The sequence below is a fragment of the Manis pentadactyla genome, chromosome 1, assembly GCF_030020395.1.
Source record: "Manis pentadactyla isolate mManPen7 chromosome 1, mManPen7.hap1, whole genome shotgun sequence".
Taxonomy (NCBI): Eukaryota; Metazoa; Chordata; class Mammalia; order Pholidota; family Manidae; genus Manis; species Manis pentadactyla.
Genome location: NC_080019.1, coordinates 198718273 through 198733957, shown reverse-complemented (window position 1 = coordinate 198733957; position 15685 = coordinate 198718273). Strand labels below are relative to the sequence as shown.

The following is a 15685-nucleotide window of genomic DNA, read 5'->3' as shown; positions in this document are numbered from 1 at the left end:
AGTCACCTCCCAGAGGATGAACAGGTGCCAGCCAGAAAGTACAGACGGTTTTTGTGGGTGGGAGGGCGGCCAGAGAGGACCCAGTTTCTCTCAATGCCAGCACCCAGGGACACCAAGAGAACTTAAGGTCTGGACCATGGAGCCACTGTCAGTGATCTTCACAGAATTCTCGAGAATGAGACACACCGGAACACTGCAACGGAACTGTCTTCCATTCCAAGGTTTCAAAAGGGTGCATTCCATAAAATGTGGGCAGAGCCCAGGTAAGATTCTAGAATGTTATGGAGAAGAGGTTGGTTTCATAGTACTTAGAAAAGGAAGAGGTGATCAGCTGGAACACCCGAGCCCTTGGAAACGTGGCATTCCACACTCTCCCCTTCCTTTGAATAGGGATCCTGCCATGCTATAGTCTGCTTGCCCCAGGCTCTACCTTCCTGGTCCAATCTGGTAGAAAAAGAGCAATAACGTGGCCTGGATGGCCAAGGAGGTATGTCAGGAATGGGCTGAATCACTGGGCCCACAGGACTAAGGCCAGCTTTGGCTCTGTCCTCAGCCTTGTGCAGCTGAGCATTTTCATCAGTGACTTGTTGCAGAGAAAGCACACTTAACAGGTTTATGGGAGACGGAGTTGGGAGGGGTGGTGAGTATGTTGGATGACAGAATCTGCATATCCTAATAATCCACAGGCTGGACTGAATCTACCCAAAAAGAAGTTTACTGGGATAAATGGAACATCCTGAACCAAAGCATAAACAATACACTTAGCAGCCGTGCATGGAGATACATTTGCCTGAAGCTTTATGTGAATGGTCAGCGGGGTCCAGCTAACAAGAGTGCAGACAATCAAGCCATATGGTGCTGCAGCCCAGTGAGCATGCTAAAGACAGAGCCTGGGGAGGCGATGGCCGTGCTGCATTCCCACTGGTCAGCCTGCTCTGGCTCCCAGCTACTATCAGCAAGCAGGCAGAGGAGATGGAGACAGGGAGTCAGATGTATGCCTCGGGTGGTTTCAGGAATTGGGTGTTCATGCTGGAAGGGTAAAGCTGAAAGACAAGGGAAGCATCGGGGCACAAAGAAGTTCCCGTCAAAGATCTGCAGGGCTGGCCTGCAAGGACACCTTCACTGGCTCTACAAGTCCCGAGGGCAGAGCTGGGGCGCTCCCAAGCACTAGGCTCCTCTGAGAGGGCCTAACTGGCAGGGCCCGCAGAGATGAAATGGGTGGCTTGGGTGCCTAATTTTAGCAGAGGCAGAGAACTCCTGAGTGGCAAGCACCCCAGAAAGGACCCTGCCTGCATCTGGGATTGGATTTGATACCCCTGAGGGTCCTGGGCCCTGTCCAGCCATGCAGCCCCATGGTTTCAGAGTGCCACAAGGCAGAGTGACTCAGAACCCCGTGTGTGTGTGTGTGTGTGTGTGTGTGTGTGATGTGTGGCATGACAGTGTAAGTGATGGATTTGAAACACTTCAGAAACCGTGCCTAGAAATCATGGCTGAGTGCAGAGGCCCTCATCTTCTCAGAGAGTCTGGACTTTATGGAGAGGTCTTAGAGGCATGGATCTCGACTCTCCTGGATCTGACTGTGCCAGATACAAAAGCCCTTTCCTGCACACTGAAACCAGCAACCAAGACCCACCAGCCACGCGGGGTCTCTCAGGGTTCACTCCAGCCTGGGCCCACAGCCTGGGGATGAGCATGGTCAGGTGCCAAGGGTCACAGGTGGCCAGCCCATACTCTGCACACCATTGCTCTGAAGGTGAACCCTTCAGGGCAGGCTCTTCTGCTGGCATGTGCACACACAGATTGCTCTTGGATGATGGTGGGTGGAGAACCCAACCATTCAAACCCCGCATCATCCCTGCCTGGACTTTCTTTGTATGGGAAACTCTCAAGATCTCGAAACCTAACCACCTGAGATGCACGCCTCCACTGAACTTAAAGGTCTGTTAGAGTGACTGTGCAAAGGAGAGGCATCTGTCTGGAACATTCACCACGGTCCTGGAAGAATGGGTGCTGGGAGACGGTATCCAGTCTGCACCAGCCTCTGCCAGGGTGGGTCCTGCTGGCAGCTGGAAGTCCAGAGCCCTTCTCGCCTGTGGAGGGACAAGCAGTGTGGTTGACAGGGATCGGATCTGGGAGGAGTTCTGTAGCTCTGCCATTTTACCACGTGACGATTTCCTGCCCCCACCACTGGGGCTGACTTCCCAGGAGCAACGAGTGTCCACACACACCCACGGGCTGCATCCACAGGGTGGGTCCACGGCAAAGCCCATCCGTGAGCTAGAAAGAAAGGCCCTCCATCCCCAAGGCAGAAATGGCAGAAATGGCCAAGAAGAAGCCTAAGCAAGGAGCAGAGGACGCAACGGTACGTGGAAAACAAATCTAATGACAATGATGCTAAGCGCTAACCTCTTTACTTATTTAAAAAAAAAAGATTCCTCTACTGTAATAACATTTAATCCCCAGAAGCTAATCTAAATGTAACACTCAAAAGAAAACAGAAGCGGCACAAAGGCAAAGAACCTGGGCCAGGCCCTTGGGGGTGCTGGCTTTATTCCCTAAGCGAGTCCGTTAATAGAGCTGGGAATGAAGCGCCACTTTCGTCTTTGTTGAGGGGAGGGGATTAACAAACTGCCGTCTCTGAGCCCAGCGTCCTGAGTCATGGATCTCGAGCAGTAAGAAAGCACCAGGCAGGCGCCGGCCGCCCCTTTGAGGCCGTCCTTCCCCTGGAGCCTGAACGATCCTTTAGAACCGGCCATAGAACCGGCCACGTGGAGTCAGCCTGGGGACATTAGCCCCATGCCTTTAACCCCACAGGGCAGAGGCTGAGCCCACTGGGCCCATGGCCCTCAGGCGGGCTCCCGTGCTCAGGTGTGGGGGACTGGGGAGCCCCTTGTCATTCTGAGGCACTGGGGGGCCTCTCAGGCTCATCCCCGGCCTTGGCCAGGAACTTCCCGGCCTCCCTGTGGAAGCTCAGAGTCTCCTGGGAATCTATGTGCACGGCCCCATCTCAGCGCTCAGTTCTGCTCCCACGTCGGAGACAGCCACTGATCCTCCATCTGGAAGTCCCTGCCACCCTCTATCACGTTACTCTCTTTTATCTCCCTCACAGCACATCATATAATCATCTTATTTCACTGCTGACCATTTGTCCATTTTGCTGCCCTGAGTGCAGGAAGCTCTGTGCCCATTTGCACCGGGGATGTGCCTGCGCGGGCCCTCGGTATGTGCCTGCCGAATGGGTGAGTCATCCGGGGCTCCTAAGTAGGCTTCCTGCCTCCCACCTCAACGCCATTACCATTTCAGCTCCCAGATGCTGCCAGTTAGCTTTCTAAAACACAAATATGATCATATCAATTCCCCACTTAAAAGCTTTTTTATGGCTTGCCACTGCCTGTAGGATGAATTCCAAATTCTTTCGTATGCACAGAAGGCCTTCCACAACCGGGACCAGCCTGTCCTTCCAGCCACATCTGAGCCTCATCCCACCCCTGCCTCGGATATCTGCCTCTCCCCCAAACTCCCTCTAACACCTCGCAAGGGAAGGCCCCTCCCTTCCTGCGTGTCTGCTCACTCTGACCGTGAGGGCAGAGCCCACCTCAGTGCAGCACAGAGGTGAATTCGCCTCTGAAACTCAGTGTGCTCCAGGCAGGAGCTCCGTCACCTCAGCTCTGGAAGTGCTTTATTCATACGCTGCTGTAGCAATTACCACACATTGCGGTGGGTTTCATGTATTTCCAATCATTAAATATAGACTGAGTGCTTAAGTACTGGGCCCTGCAGATACGAGGATGAATAAAACAAGGCTCCTGCCCGCAGAAAGTCTGTAGTCTAGTAGAACGCAATGTGCGAACACAGAAGGGCAACATGGTGCTCCAAATGGCACCTTAGGAAGTGCCCTTGGGCCCCCAGGTTCCAAGAGGCACAAAGGAGGCATGGCTAACTCTGTGCTGGGTGGGCATGGAGACACACTGCAGACAGAGGGAGAGGGTGCTGTCTGGGCCGGTGGGCAGCCTGGGGTGTGTCTGTGCTCTCCAGCGGAGGCAAAGACCATGTCTCATCTATTGTGTGCACATGATGCCTGGCACTAGCCTCAGGGGAGGTTCCAGATCGCCAGCCTCTAATCCTATCTTTAAAGACAAGTAATTACAAAAAACATTAAAGGGAACATCAGGTTATGCTGCAAACGCGAACAGGCCCTCCCTGACTCCCTTTTGTGGATGGTAGCCACGGAGCCGGCGCAGGGGCTCTGGGAGTGAGTTGCTCAGAAGGGGCTTGGCCTCCCTAACCTAAGCAGGGGCTGAGAGCTGACCACTGGGAAACTCTTCCTGGGAGAAACCTGGTGGCTGGTGGCCCTGCCAGTCAGGGAGGCCGGGGCAGAGTGTTGACTCGGACGCAGAGGAAGTGGCCGTCGTGTTGTTTGTGATCAGATGGGAAAGAGGCCTGGCGTAGCCCACATTCCCATACAGAGTAACTCTGCTGCTTTTCCTTAACTGTCTCCAGAGGAGATGAAGACTGGACAGCTTCCTTCCCTCACTTAGTACATCAGGATTTCTCACTGAAAGCCAGGAAGTCCTTCTGTAGATCTAACTCAAAACTTCAGGCTGCAGTTTAAGGCTCTGGTCTTGCTATCAGCCAGACAACACCTCCTCAGAGGAACAGTCACAGCCTGTGGCCAGCCTCCCAGAGGCACTCACCTTCTGAGCCCTTTGACACCGACTCTCCCTCTGGAGCCTCCTCAGTCTCTCTACTGTGGGTGGGGCAGGAAGCACGGCACTTGGTCATTTACTGGGGCACAGACAGAATGCAGAACAGCACACTGCTGGCTCATTCCTGTTTCCCTTGCTCAGTGATGTTCTGACTTTGCTTTAGATGGGACGTCTGTACGTACCTGCCAGCAAAAGCTAGGTGCCCACTCCAAGGCTCAGCCCCCTCAGCCCCGCCAGCACGTGAAACGGCACAGCAGCCTGAACCCAGTCCGCAGCACCGTAGGGCCTGGCACAGGTGGCTGAGTCCTCACGAAGGCAGGGGCCTGCACATCTATTCATGTGCACCGACACACAGTACACGCACGCACACTCACGCACACACACTCTCTCACACTCATGCAACAAGGAGCACAGCTCTGGGGCCGGCCCTTGTCTCCCTGTGTGGTCACTATCAGCAGCAGGCTTGGGGATCTGAGTCCCAACTGTACTTTCCTCCCTGGGCCCAAATCACCACCATCCCTTCATTTGGAATTGTCTTTATAGTCTTATTAATTTTTAATTACACAAGCTATACAGAAATATACCTTTTTTTTTTTTTTTTACAAAATCAAAAACATATCAGATAAAGCTACAGTCTAGCCCTTTGGCCTAGCTTATACTCCTGACCGCCGTGGAGCTGTCTGTCTGCTGGGAACTACTCTATCCTGTTAGGAGTGTACCTTTCAGACATTCTTCTCTATACCCAAATAAATCATAAACCACACATGCCTACCAAACAGACAGAGCGCCTGTGTGTGTCAGAGGCACCTACACATGAAAACCACAGCTCACTTTTCTACCCAACCCACTCTCTCCAGCATCTTCCGGGTCAGCACATGGAACAGGAACTCGTTCTTCCGAACCACCTTAGCTATTCCACAGGCAGACGGCTTAGGCTTAGCCACGGGCCTGCCACAGGCAGCGAGGTGTGTCCAATTTCTCACACTTGGCAACAGGGTCACAGTGCCCCCGGCCCATGGCTGCTTGTACACCTGTGTGAGGGTCTCTCATACCCCCAAAAGGATTGCTGTGGGGTCCCGGGGTCTTCCCTTCTTCTGTGGCTCCAGAGTCAGACTGCCTGTGAAGACCCAGGACTACACCCTCTTTTGGCTACTGCCCTGGAATCTCTCACTAAATGTGAGTTTTTATATAGTAATACCTACTATTTATTGAGTGCTTATTACATGCTAAACAAATTACCTTATGTTACTCTCAAAACCACCTCCAGGAGCAAAGGAAGGTTGTCTCGGCACCGCTGTGTCACCTGACACAGGCCACTCGTCAGGCAGCCCCGCGGGGGTCTGCACTCAGCTGTCCTAGCTCAAGGCCCTGCCCCACACGAGGGCCCCACCCTGGGCCAGACCCCTGCCCCACATGAGGCTCTTGCCCCTCACGGGACCCTGCTGCATACCGCAGAAGCCTCCAGAGAGAAGGTGCTGGAACAGTCAACTATGTTTTAAATCCCACTCCTGAGGTCCACACAGGGGGCCTCCGCTTATCTGCCTGTCCAACACAGGCTTGTGAGCATCTATCACAGCTATGTCCTGGCTGGATGGGAGAACACAAAGAAAAATAAGACATTGGATTGACCTCTTGGTAAGGCAAACAGTAAGCAGAAAAGATGCTTAAGTTGGATTTTGAACAGTGAGCATCATCTGTAAGGAAAAAAGAGGGAGGGCATGCTAGGCAGGAAATCGGATATGTAAAGACAACTCAATAGATTCCGTATCCTGAAACCAGGAACCAAGTACGGAGTCTCAGGTTGAAAAAGTCTATCTTTAGAACTCATCTGATCCAGGCATGGCAAAGAGGTTCTGCCTCGAGGGCCAGCCTGGAGAGCTAATAGCAGCAGAGCACTGTATGGAGGAGTCTCGAGGCCACATCCAGTTCAGTGGGAGATTGCTGGGATCCATTAGTGATGTCTGCCAAGGGCACAGGATGGCAGCACGGGCAAGAGGCCATCCTCCTCCTCTCACCAGTGACGCCACCGAGGCTCTCCAAAGGTGGTCCATGCTCACTGACCCAAGAACCACCCAGAGCTGGGGTCTTAGGGAGTGCTGCCTCCCACATCTTCCCACATGCTACACAAACACTACCTCTGTTTTTCAACCCTCTCCCCATGCATCTTTATTTTCTCTTGCAGAACTCTGTCAGCACTGTTTAGCAGTAAATGCCTACAACAAATGTCATTTAGGAAACACACACACACACACATACACACACACACACACACACACACACACAGTAGTGGGCTGAAGTATAAGGAAGTGTTACAACACTGGGGGAGTCAGTCAGCTAATCAACAAACAACTAATTCCCTTGTCCTGTAAATTTCTGAGAAAGGTAAGTATCTCGATACCTCAGAAAGAGCAAGTTTAGACTCATCCAGACCTGGGTTCAAATCCCACTCTACTGCCACTTGGCTGTGTGTCCTTGAGCACTTGTGTGGGTGATCACATTTAGTCTTCATAGGAATCTGACAGAAATAGGCACCATGGCTGTCCCTGTTTTAGGGCCTAGATACCGAGCCTGAGAGACTCAGTTTCCATAGCTGCAAAACGGGGTAGTAATGGCATCTGCCACCTGGGCTTCCTGTGAGGAGGAGACCCCAGAGACCGGTAAGTGCCTGGCATCATGGCTGCACATGAGATGGTCCCTAACTGGTTTTTGTTTTTGCTTTTAAAAGAAAAGTATTAAAACGACTTATCCGACAAGGGGTTAAAATCCAAAATATACAAAGAACTCACACACCTCAACAACCAAAAAGTAAATAACTTGATTAAAAAATGGGTGGAGACCTGAACAGACACTTCTCCAAAGAAGAAATTCATGTTTCAGGCACATGAAAAGATGCTCCACATCACTAATCATCAGAGAAATGCAAATTAAAACCACAATGAGGTATCACCTCACACAGGATGACCAACATCAAAAAGACTAGGAACAACAAATGCTGGTGAGGATGTGGAGAAAGAGGAACCCTCCTACCCGGCTGGTGGGAATGTAAGTTAGTTCAACCACTGTGGAAAGCAATATGGGAGGTTCCTCAAAAAATTAAAAATAGAAATACCATTTGACCCAGGAATCCTACTCCTTGGAATTTACCCAAAGAAAACAAGATCTCAGACTCAAAAAGACATATGAACCCCTATGTTTATTACAGCACTATTTACAATAGCCAAAATTGGAAGCAACCTAAGTGTCCATCAGTAGATGAATGGATAAAGATGTGGTACATATACACAATGGAATATTATTCAGCCACAAGAAGAAAACGAGTCCAACCATTTGCAACAACATGGATGGAGCTAGAGGGTATTATGCTAAGTGAAATAAGTCAGAGAAAGACAAATACCAAATGATTTCCCTCATTTATGGAGTATAACAATGAAGCAAAACTGAAGGAAAAAATAGCAGCAGACTCAGAGACTTCAGGAAGGGACTAGTGGTTACCAAAGGGGAGGGGTGGGGGAGGATGGGTGGGGAGGGAGGGAGAAGGGGACTGAGGGGTATTATGATTAGTTCACATGGTTGGGGGGGATCATGGGGAAGACAGTGTAGCACAGAGAAGACAAGTAGTGCCTCTGTGGCATCTTACTTCACTGATGGACAGTGACTGCATTGGGGTATGGGGGTGAACTCGATAATACGGGTGAATGTAGTAACCACATTGTTTTTCTTGTGAAACCTTCATAAGAGTTTATATCAATGATACCTTAATAAAAAAAAAAAGAAAAATATTAACTGAATATTCATTTATTAAATGAATTATTAAATGGGCTTTGATTTGTTAACCTCTCAAAGAGCCCATACACTAGCTTAAACCACACGTTAGTAAATTTCGGAATAGAAAATGCTCCATTTACAAGGTTCAGTAAAATAGAGAAGTGGGAGATAGAAACATCTTTTGAATTCAGATAAATTTAAACATTACCTGGATTAAAGAATGCTTAAAATGCTCTCTTATCTGGGGTTCAAATAAATGACCACAGTTTTAATAGGTTATCAATCTATCATTAGCTCACTAAACAGATGCAAACTGGGGGAGCTCAATTACCTGAAGATAATTTATTCTTCCAGGTGAGCCCAAACCCTCCTCTACAGTTTATTTAATAAGCCCTCCCTCCAAGAGAGGGTGAAAGAGTGCCACGCAGCTCAGCTTCAGCAAGTTCCAAGTGGGCTGTGTCCACATTAATCAGATCTCTCTGGATCAAAGTCCTTGGAGCACAATGACTCAGTTTCAGGAAACAGTTAATAACCTTCTTCCTTCAACTCAATTGTTCTAACCTCTTTGAGGGCTGGCTCTTTGTGGGGCCAGGGACGACTGTACAAGTTTCCTGACAGGGAGAAGCCGAGACAGGCTCTGAATGAATCCCACGGGAAGAGGACTGAAGGTTGTCATAAAAAATAGATGTGACACAATAAATGCAGGATGTTCCCTGGGGCCTTAATCTTTTCCTTCAGAAAATCAGAACAATTCCGCCTGCTGTGCTGTTGTGAGGTAGAGGGTGTGTGTGCGTGCATGCGTGTGTGTGTGTGTGTGTGTGTGTGTGTGCATGTGCGTGTACATACTCTGGATATTCATTTCTGCCCCAACAACAGGATTCTTCTGAGACAGGAGTCCCTGAATGTGAACGTAGGCCTCCCCAGCAACACGCTCCCTTCAGTCACGAGTTGCTTGTCAGCCCTCAGGCAGGCGACTTCCACGCCCTGCTTACATGCTGTGCTTGCAGGCCTCGGGAGAGCTCAGTAGGCCCAGGACAAATTGGGAGAGTCACCCCCGCCGCTGGCGTCCGCTGCCAAGGTACCAGCTGTTGGATGGACTCTGCTCTCCTGTTTACTGCATTCTCTGCCTGGCGTGGCCTTTTTCTGCTTGGCAAACGAGTCATTCCTTAAAAGCTAAGCTGGGACTTTTGTTCTCAGGTATACTGGAGTAGCTTATAGAAGAACCATACTCTCCTTTGAGGAAAAAAAATGTAAGTTGGAATAAAAAAATTCTGTTTGAAGGCATCTGAGGCCCAAGACAAAGTAGGACTTGAGGGCCAAGGTGATCAAGACAAGGGAACTGTAGAGAGGTTAAGTGTCCATTCCTGGAGCCACTTTACCCCTCAGAGTTTTTGCCAATTCTTGGTGCAGGAAGAGAGGCTGGGGGCTGGGCATACCACTTTCAGCTGAAAGGCAGGGAAGCCATCAGGACTCCTGGCATCCCAGGACTCTAGAGAGACAACATTCCTTTGGGACATGAGGCTGCCAGGCAGCTAGGACCTGAGGGATCCACATTCTGCAGAGAAGGGAACTAAAAAGCAGTGCGCCAACACTCAGCAGTTTTCCTCCTTGAAAGCATTTGTCAGATTCTTGGGCTACTCAAAGCAAGAGGCTAAGGAGCTTACATTAGGCCACTGAAAGGCAAAGTGGAATTTTCAGAAGTCTCAGGGAGCAGAGGACGTAAAAATAGGGGTCTAGAGCTCACCAAGGAAGTGGAGCCCTGGAAAGCCATACCCTAGGAACAGGGGTAAGTCAGAAAGAGCCTGAGCTTTACCAAAACTCCAGGCAAGCCTCCAGTGAGCCCTGCATCCCTCACAGGTTTAAGACTATCTGCCTTCGTGGTGGCCATCAAGGAACAGAACAGAACACTTCTGGAGGAGCTAACAGACTCCGCAGCCTCTGGACTTTTCCTGTACAATGTCTGGCATTCAATCAGGGATTACCAAACACACAAAGAAATGGGACCAAGAGAAGAAAAACAGACAACTGAAACAGACCCTCAGATGACTCAAAATAACTATAATGCGTATGTTCCAGAAAATAGATGGCAAAACCGAGTCTCACCAAACATTGGGTATCAAAAAATCAAAAAAGAGCAAATAGAACTTAAAAAATTGAAAATTCAGAATTCAGTAACTAGGTGTAAGGGAGACTTGAGACATTGAAAAAAGGATTAGCAAGTGAAAGGTCAATAGAAAAAACTCAGGCTACAGCATGGAGATGAAAAGAAGTGACAAATAGAAAAAAAAGCACAGAGACCTGTGAGACACGGTAATCCATGTGATTCCAGAGGAGGAAGGCTAAAATAGGGCAGTTTTATTTGAAGAGATAAAGGTTGGTAAATTGCTAAAAAAAAAAAAAGGGCATTAAACCCCAAGACATGCATGCCAAGGAGGAAAAAATAAAGTTTTTCTTTTTTTCTAGGCAACTGCTAAAAAATAACCAAAGACAAAAATAAAATCTGAAAATCAGACAGAAAGAAAAAGAAATGACTGTGACCACAAAAGAATAATAACAATACCAAGTTGAGTCCTCCAGGGAAAGACCGATGCCCCAGTAGAGTGTAAAGGCACCTTCACAGAGCTGAAAGGATAGTCTTCAAAACTGAAGGTGAAATGAAGTGACGTCCAGACAATTAAAAACAGGATTTGTAATCAGCAAAGCTACACTAAAAGAAATACTAAAGTTCTTCAGTCAGAAGGCAAACAGTCTCAGAAAGAAACCATAAATCCGTAAACCAGTAACAATACAGTTGTTTTGAACATGATTGACCAATTTAACTTAACTGACAAATACAGAATACTACAGCTAATGAAAGAATACACATTCTTTTCAAAAATATATGAATGTTCTCAAGCAAATCATATCCTGGGTCATCAAGTGGGTTCCAAAAATTTTAGAGGATTTACAGTATATTCTTTAATCACAGAGTTAAACTAGAAATCAATTATTAAAAAGATAACTTGAAAATCACCAGATGTTTGGAAATTAAGTGATCCATTTTGAAATAACCTATGAGTCCAAGAAGAAATCAGAATGAAAATTAGAAAAGTTTGAACTGAATTATAATGAAAATACAGTATGTCAGAACTTGTAGGGTGCATCTGAAGTTCTGTTTATGGACAAAGTAATACCTCAAGTGCATGTGTTAGGAAAGAACGCAAGGTGAAATGGTATTTTGCTGCTCTTAGGAAACAAGTAAAATCTCTCACATGTCTACAAAGTTCTGGGTGGTCTGGCTCTGCTGACTTTTTGAAGCTTAGTCCCTGTCTCTCTTTTCTCAAACATCTCTCTCCAGCCACAATGCCTTTCAATTCCTTGAAAATGTCAAATTACTTTCTGCCCCAGGGCCTTTGCACTTGCTGATTGTTCTATCTGAAATGCTCTTTCTCCTTCCTTCCTCTGGCCAACTTCTCATTGTGCAGCTGAAACGTCATTTCTGTAGAGAAGTCTTCACAGTGTCCAAGTCTGGGTGAGGGTCCTTAGACAGGTGCTTTTTAATTCAAACTCTCTCTTTCACTGCTTATTGCTACACCCAGTCACTGGGCAATTGCTTTCCATGAAGTTAATGTTAACATTTTGATTGCCACTCCCCCAGTGCTGGAAGTTCTGTGCTGGCAGGAACTAAAGCTGTCTTATTTATCACTGTATCACCAGTAGCCAGCACAGTGCCTGGCAAACAGAAAGCTACCCTCTTCATGTGGGTCAAATGAATGAATGAATGAAAGAATACATGGACATCTAGTCAGCCATCTAGGTAACCATTCAGTTTACTCGGAGTTGTTAAAAAGCTGGCTCACTGTCTTGGAAGAAAACTCTCCAATATTACTGCTGTCAGCAGTTGACGTTTATTTCTGTGGCATTTACGGTGTAATTTACACTCATTTGCTAATCCAAGAAATCTCCCCATCAAAGATTCTGCCCTCCACCTCCAATGCTTAAGTAAAATAATTTCTAACTCTACACTGCTTCCTATTACTCTGTTTGGGGAAAGACAAAATGATTTTTTTAGTAAACTCAATTTATCGTTAAATCTGCCATGCTATGCCAAGCTCAGGGCCATAACAGTGACTGAAATGACTGCCATTATTAGTAACAGTCACACTGACACCAAGGGCAGTTGTTGGCATCCTAGGTCTGCACCCTGTGTGGTGCCTCACTCCAAGAACGCAAGGAGGTATCATCTCCGTTTTGTAGGTAAGGCAACCGGGGGCTGAAGTGACTTGCCTGAGGGCAGAGAAGCCTACGAAGCAGGACTGAGGTCTGATTCCAGGTCTGCGGATTCCAAAGCTCAGGCAGGCTCTTAGTGTCACCCGCTGCCCCTGTTTTGTCCAGAGTGGGCCTTCAAGGGACAGTGAAGATGCAAAGAGAATAGTGGAGAACAGTGGCTTTGAAGCAACCCAAGCTGAGCTTGGCCCCAGCCAGCACTTAACCAGCTGTGGTTGTGGAAAACATAAGGGAGGTACTCAACCTCTTTAGCATTAGTCCTCCATCTGTGAAATGGGACCATTGACAGTACACAAGAGGAGGCAGTTGAAGTGCTTTGCAGAGCACCTGCCATCCAGTAACACACTTAGCAAACAGCAGTCACTGTCAAGGGATGTTGTAAATAAGCAAACAGAATTTCACTTTGCTCAGATTAAAAATATACTTACATGCCACCTGCCCTTTGCCTTCAGAGGATACAAGGATGAGAAAGGACGTGACAGTAAAGTCATTCCCTAAGCCAGGAGACCAGCAGTCCAGGGATTCCCACTCTAAGGATGGTGGGCCACATGGCAGGTGTCAAAACACCATGGCCACTGACACTAAAGCTGTCTGGCTTCTCCCTGGAGCTTCTGCCCCTGTGCAGTCCTTCCATGATCCAGGTAGAGAGAGAGAGGGGCTGTGGATCTGGCATCACAGCCCCACAGACAGCCCTGGGGTAGGACAAGGGCATCACATTACTGGAGTGGCTGTCACCCAGTGGTCTTTGGATATGACTGCTTCCCCAGCACTCCCTCTCACTGATCATGATTTTGAGTATTTGCCAGCCCTGGATGAGCCAGACTGGCCCCTGTCTGTGAAGGCAGGAGCATCTGCTTTGGGGTGGCACACACAACCCCATGGGTGGCTAGAACGTTCCATTCCTCAGGGTCCACGCAGCCCAGGGTACTCACTCACACCCAGGCGTCCTGAGGGATCCCAGCTGGCAGACCACAGACCTTTCCTCTTCTCTACCTGCTGGAAAGTTCTTTCTCTGAAAGTTCTTTCTCTGCTGTTCTTACTCTAGGACTTGAAATCTCAGGAGAATTGGTTCTTCTTCCCCAAACCTCCTCTTTGTCACTTCTACCACAATCCAGCAGTATTTTCCCGGGCTTCAGGCGCCCCGGGCTGCAGCTTGGGTCTGTACTGAACGGACATCTGTCCTGCTGCCCTTCCTGACGGCTCACATGATTTTTGTCAGTAGCTGTTTACAAGCAAGCAGCTCATCACCTCCGAGTCACCAACCCTCCCTCTGACGTCTCCTTCTTGTGGTGCCAGATGCAGTCCCTAGGCATTGTGCAGAGTGACTGGTCTACCTGGGGACTCACCCTGATCCCCCCTTGGCAGGGAGAGACCCGAGGGAGAAGGAGGGAGTTGTTTGGAAGCCCCTGGCTAATTTACAAAGGTCTCCAGGTCCACAGAGACCACCCTCACATGGAGGACGCAGAGCACAAGGCCTGCTCCCCCTGCCCACAGGACCCCCTTCAGAACTCCCTGCAGCCTGCACCCCGACTAAGCAGAACCACGTCTGTAATGGACACACGAATGCACCTCCTGCTCTATGATGCTCTGTGAGGCTTCCCCTGACAGGAGTATGACAGTCAGGGGACAGAACGCTGGCACTCAGCACCTGTGACCTGAGCGAGCCATCAGAGTCCCTGAGCCCCAGTCCTTCTGGAAGTAAAATGGGGGCCACCCTGAGTGTCATGGTGCAAGAAGCACAGAAGACACCCACAAAAACAGGCTGCCTGAAACCACCCCACAAATGGGGGCCGGCAGCACCCCTTCCTTGGCCTGCTCGAGGGCCTGATGGCCCCGCAGGACACTGCCCCTGACACAGCTCTGCCCACTCCCGTTGCCAGAGAGCCAGGAAGAACCATGTGCTCATTTGGCCCATGCAGGTGACCAGGAGCTGCCTGAAATCCAGGTGAGGGACTGAGGAACAGATGGTCGTCTATGTTATTAAGAAATTGGACATCAGGCAGGTGTTGGCAGGCCTCAAACCACATGTGGGAATTTTTACAAATATGGGCTAAGTTTATGAAAAATAATAAATACATTCTTACTTTATCGTGCCCTCCATTCTCAAAGCTGCCTCGTTGAACTGCTGTGCAGACAGTTCATACATCTCAGCATTCTACAAAGAGAAAAGCAGAGCTGGTTACCAGAGACTGAAACTTCCTTCTGGCTCCCTCACGGGATGCAACCACGCTAGAAATCAACAAATGCTCATTTCTTGACAAGCATCAAAGCAGACTGGTGACTGACCTACATCTCGGGTCTAGCTCCCACTGTGGACTGACACGGCTGCAGAATCCTAGAGGGTGAAAGGCCAGAAGTACACATAGATCCTCTGGTTCAGGGATCAGCAACCCATAACCCATGAGCAAAATCTGGTGGCCGCCTGATTTTGTAAATAAAGTTTTATTGGGACACAGCCACATTCACACTTGGTTTGCCCACAGTCTGTGGCTGTTTTCATACGGCAACTTCAGCAGAGCTGAGTAGCTCCGACAGATACTGTACGGCCTGCAGAGCCTAAAATATTCACTATCTTTAAAGAAAAGGTTTGTTGAGTTTTGATTTGGTCCAGCCTATTTTATAGGTGAACTCTGCTGCCCAGAGAAGTGAAGTGACTTGCCCAAAGTCACACACCAAATGGCAGGGCCAGGACTACATCCCAGGCACCTGATTCCTATTTGAGCGTGTGCTCTGCTCTTGCCATGACCACTGTACTCACTGGCACAGTGCAGAGCACTGCAAGCTGCTTGCAAAGACATGGACTTCCATCCCTTCCTGAGGTTACTTAGAAAGTGTGCATGTACAGAGCCAGGTTGGTATAGGGGACAACCTGGCCCTCAACAAGATAGCCAGGCTGAAGCTTCCGGGGCCACCACAGTGTGATTCTAGCAAGCTACTCCCCAAGTTTG

At 48.8% G+C, this 15685-nt stretch overlaps 1 protein-coding gene across 5 annotated transcripts in view; it reads right to left on the bottom strand.

Moving 5' to 3' along the window:
- CHCHD6 (coiled-coil-helix-coiled-coil-helix domain containing 6) overlaps positions 1-15685 on the bottom strand; it is a 275900-nt gene that overhangs the window by 28093 nt on the left and 232122 nt on the right. For 3 of the 5 annotated variants that reach the window (XM_036911593.2, XM_036911597.2, XM_036911594.2), the window contains one exon: positions 14822-14892. The exons of the other annotated variants lie outside the window; for them this stretch is intronic. In XM_036911593.2, coding sequence (XP_036767488.2) covers positions 14822-14892 — 71 coding nt within the window. The remainder of the gene's footprint in view (positions 1-14821; positions 14893-15685) is intronic. 5 annotated transcript variants of the gene reach the window in all.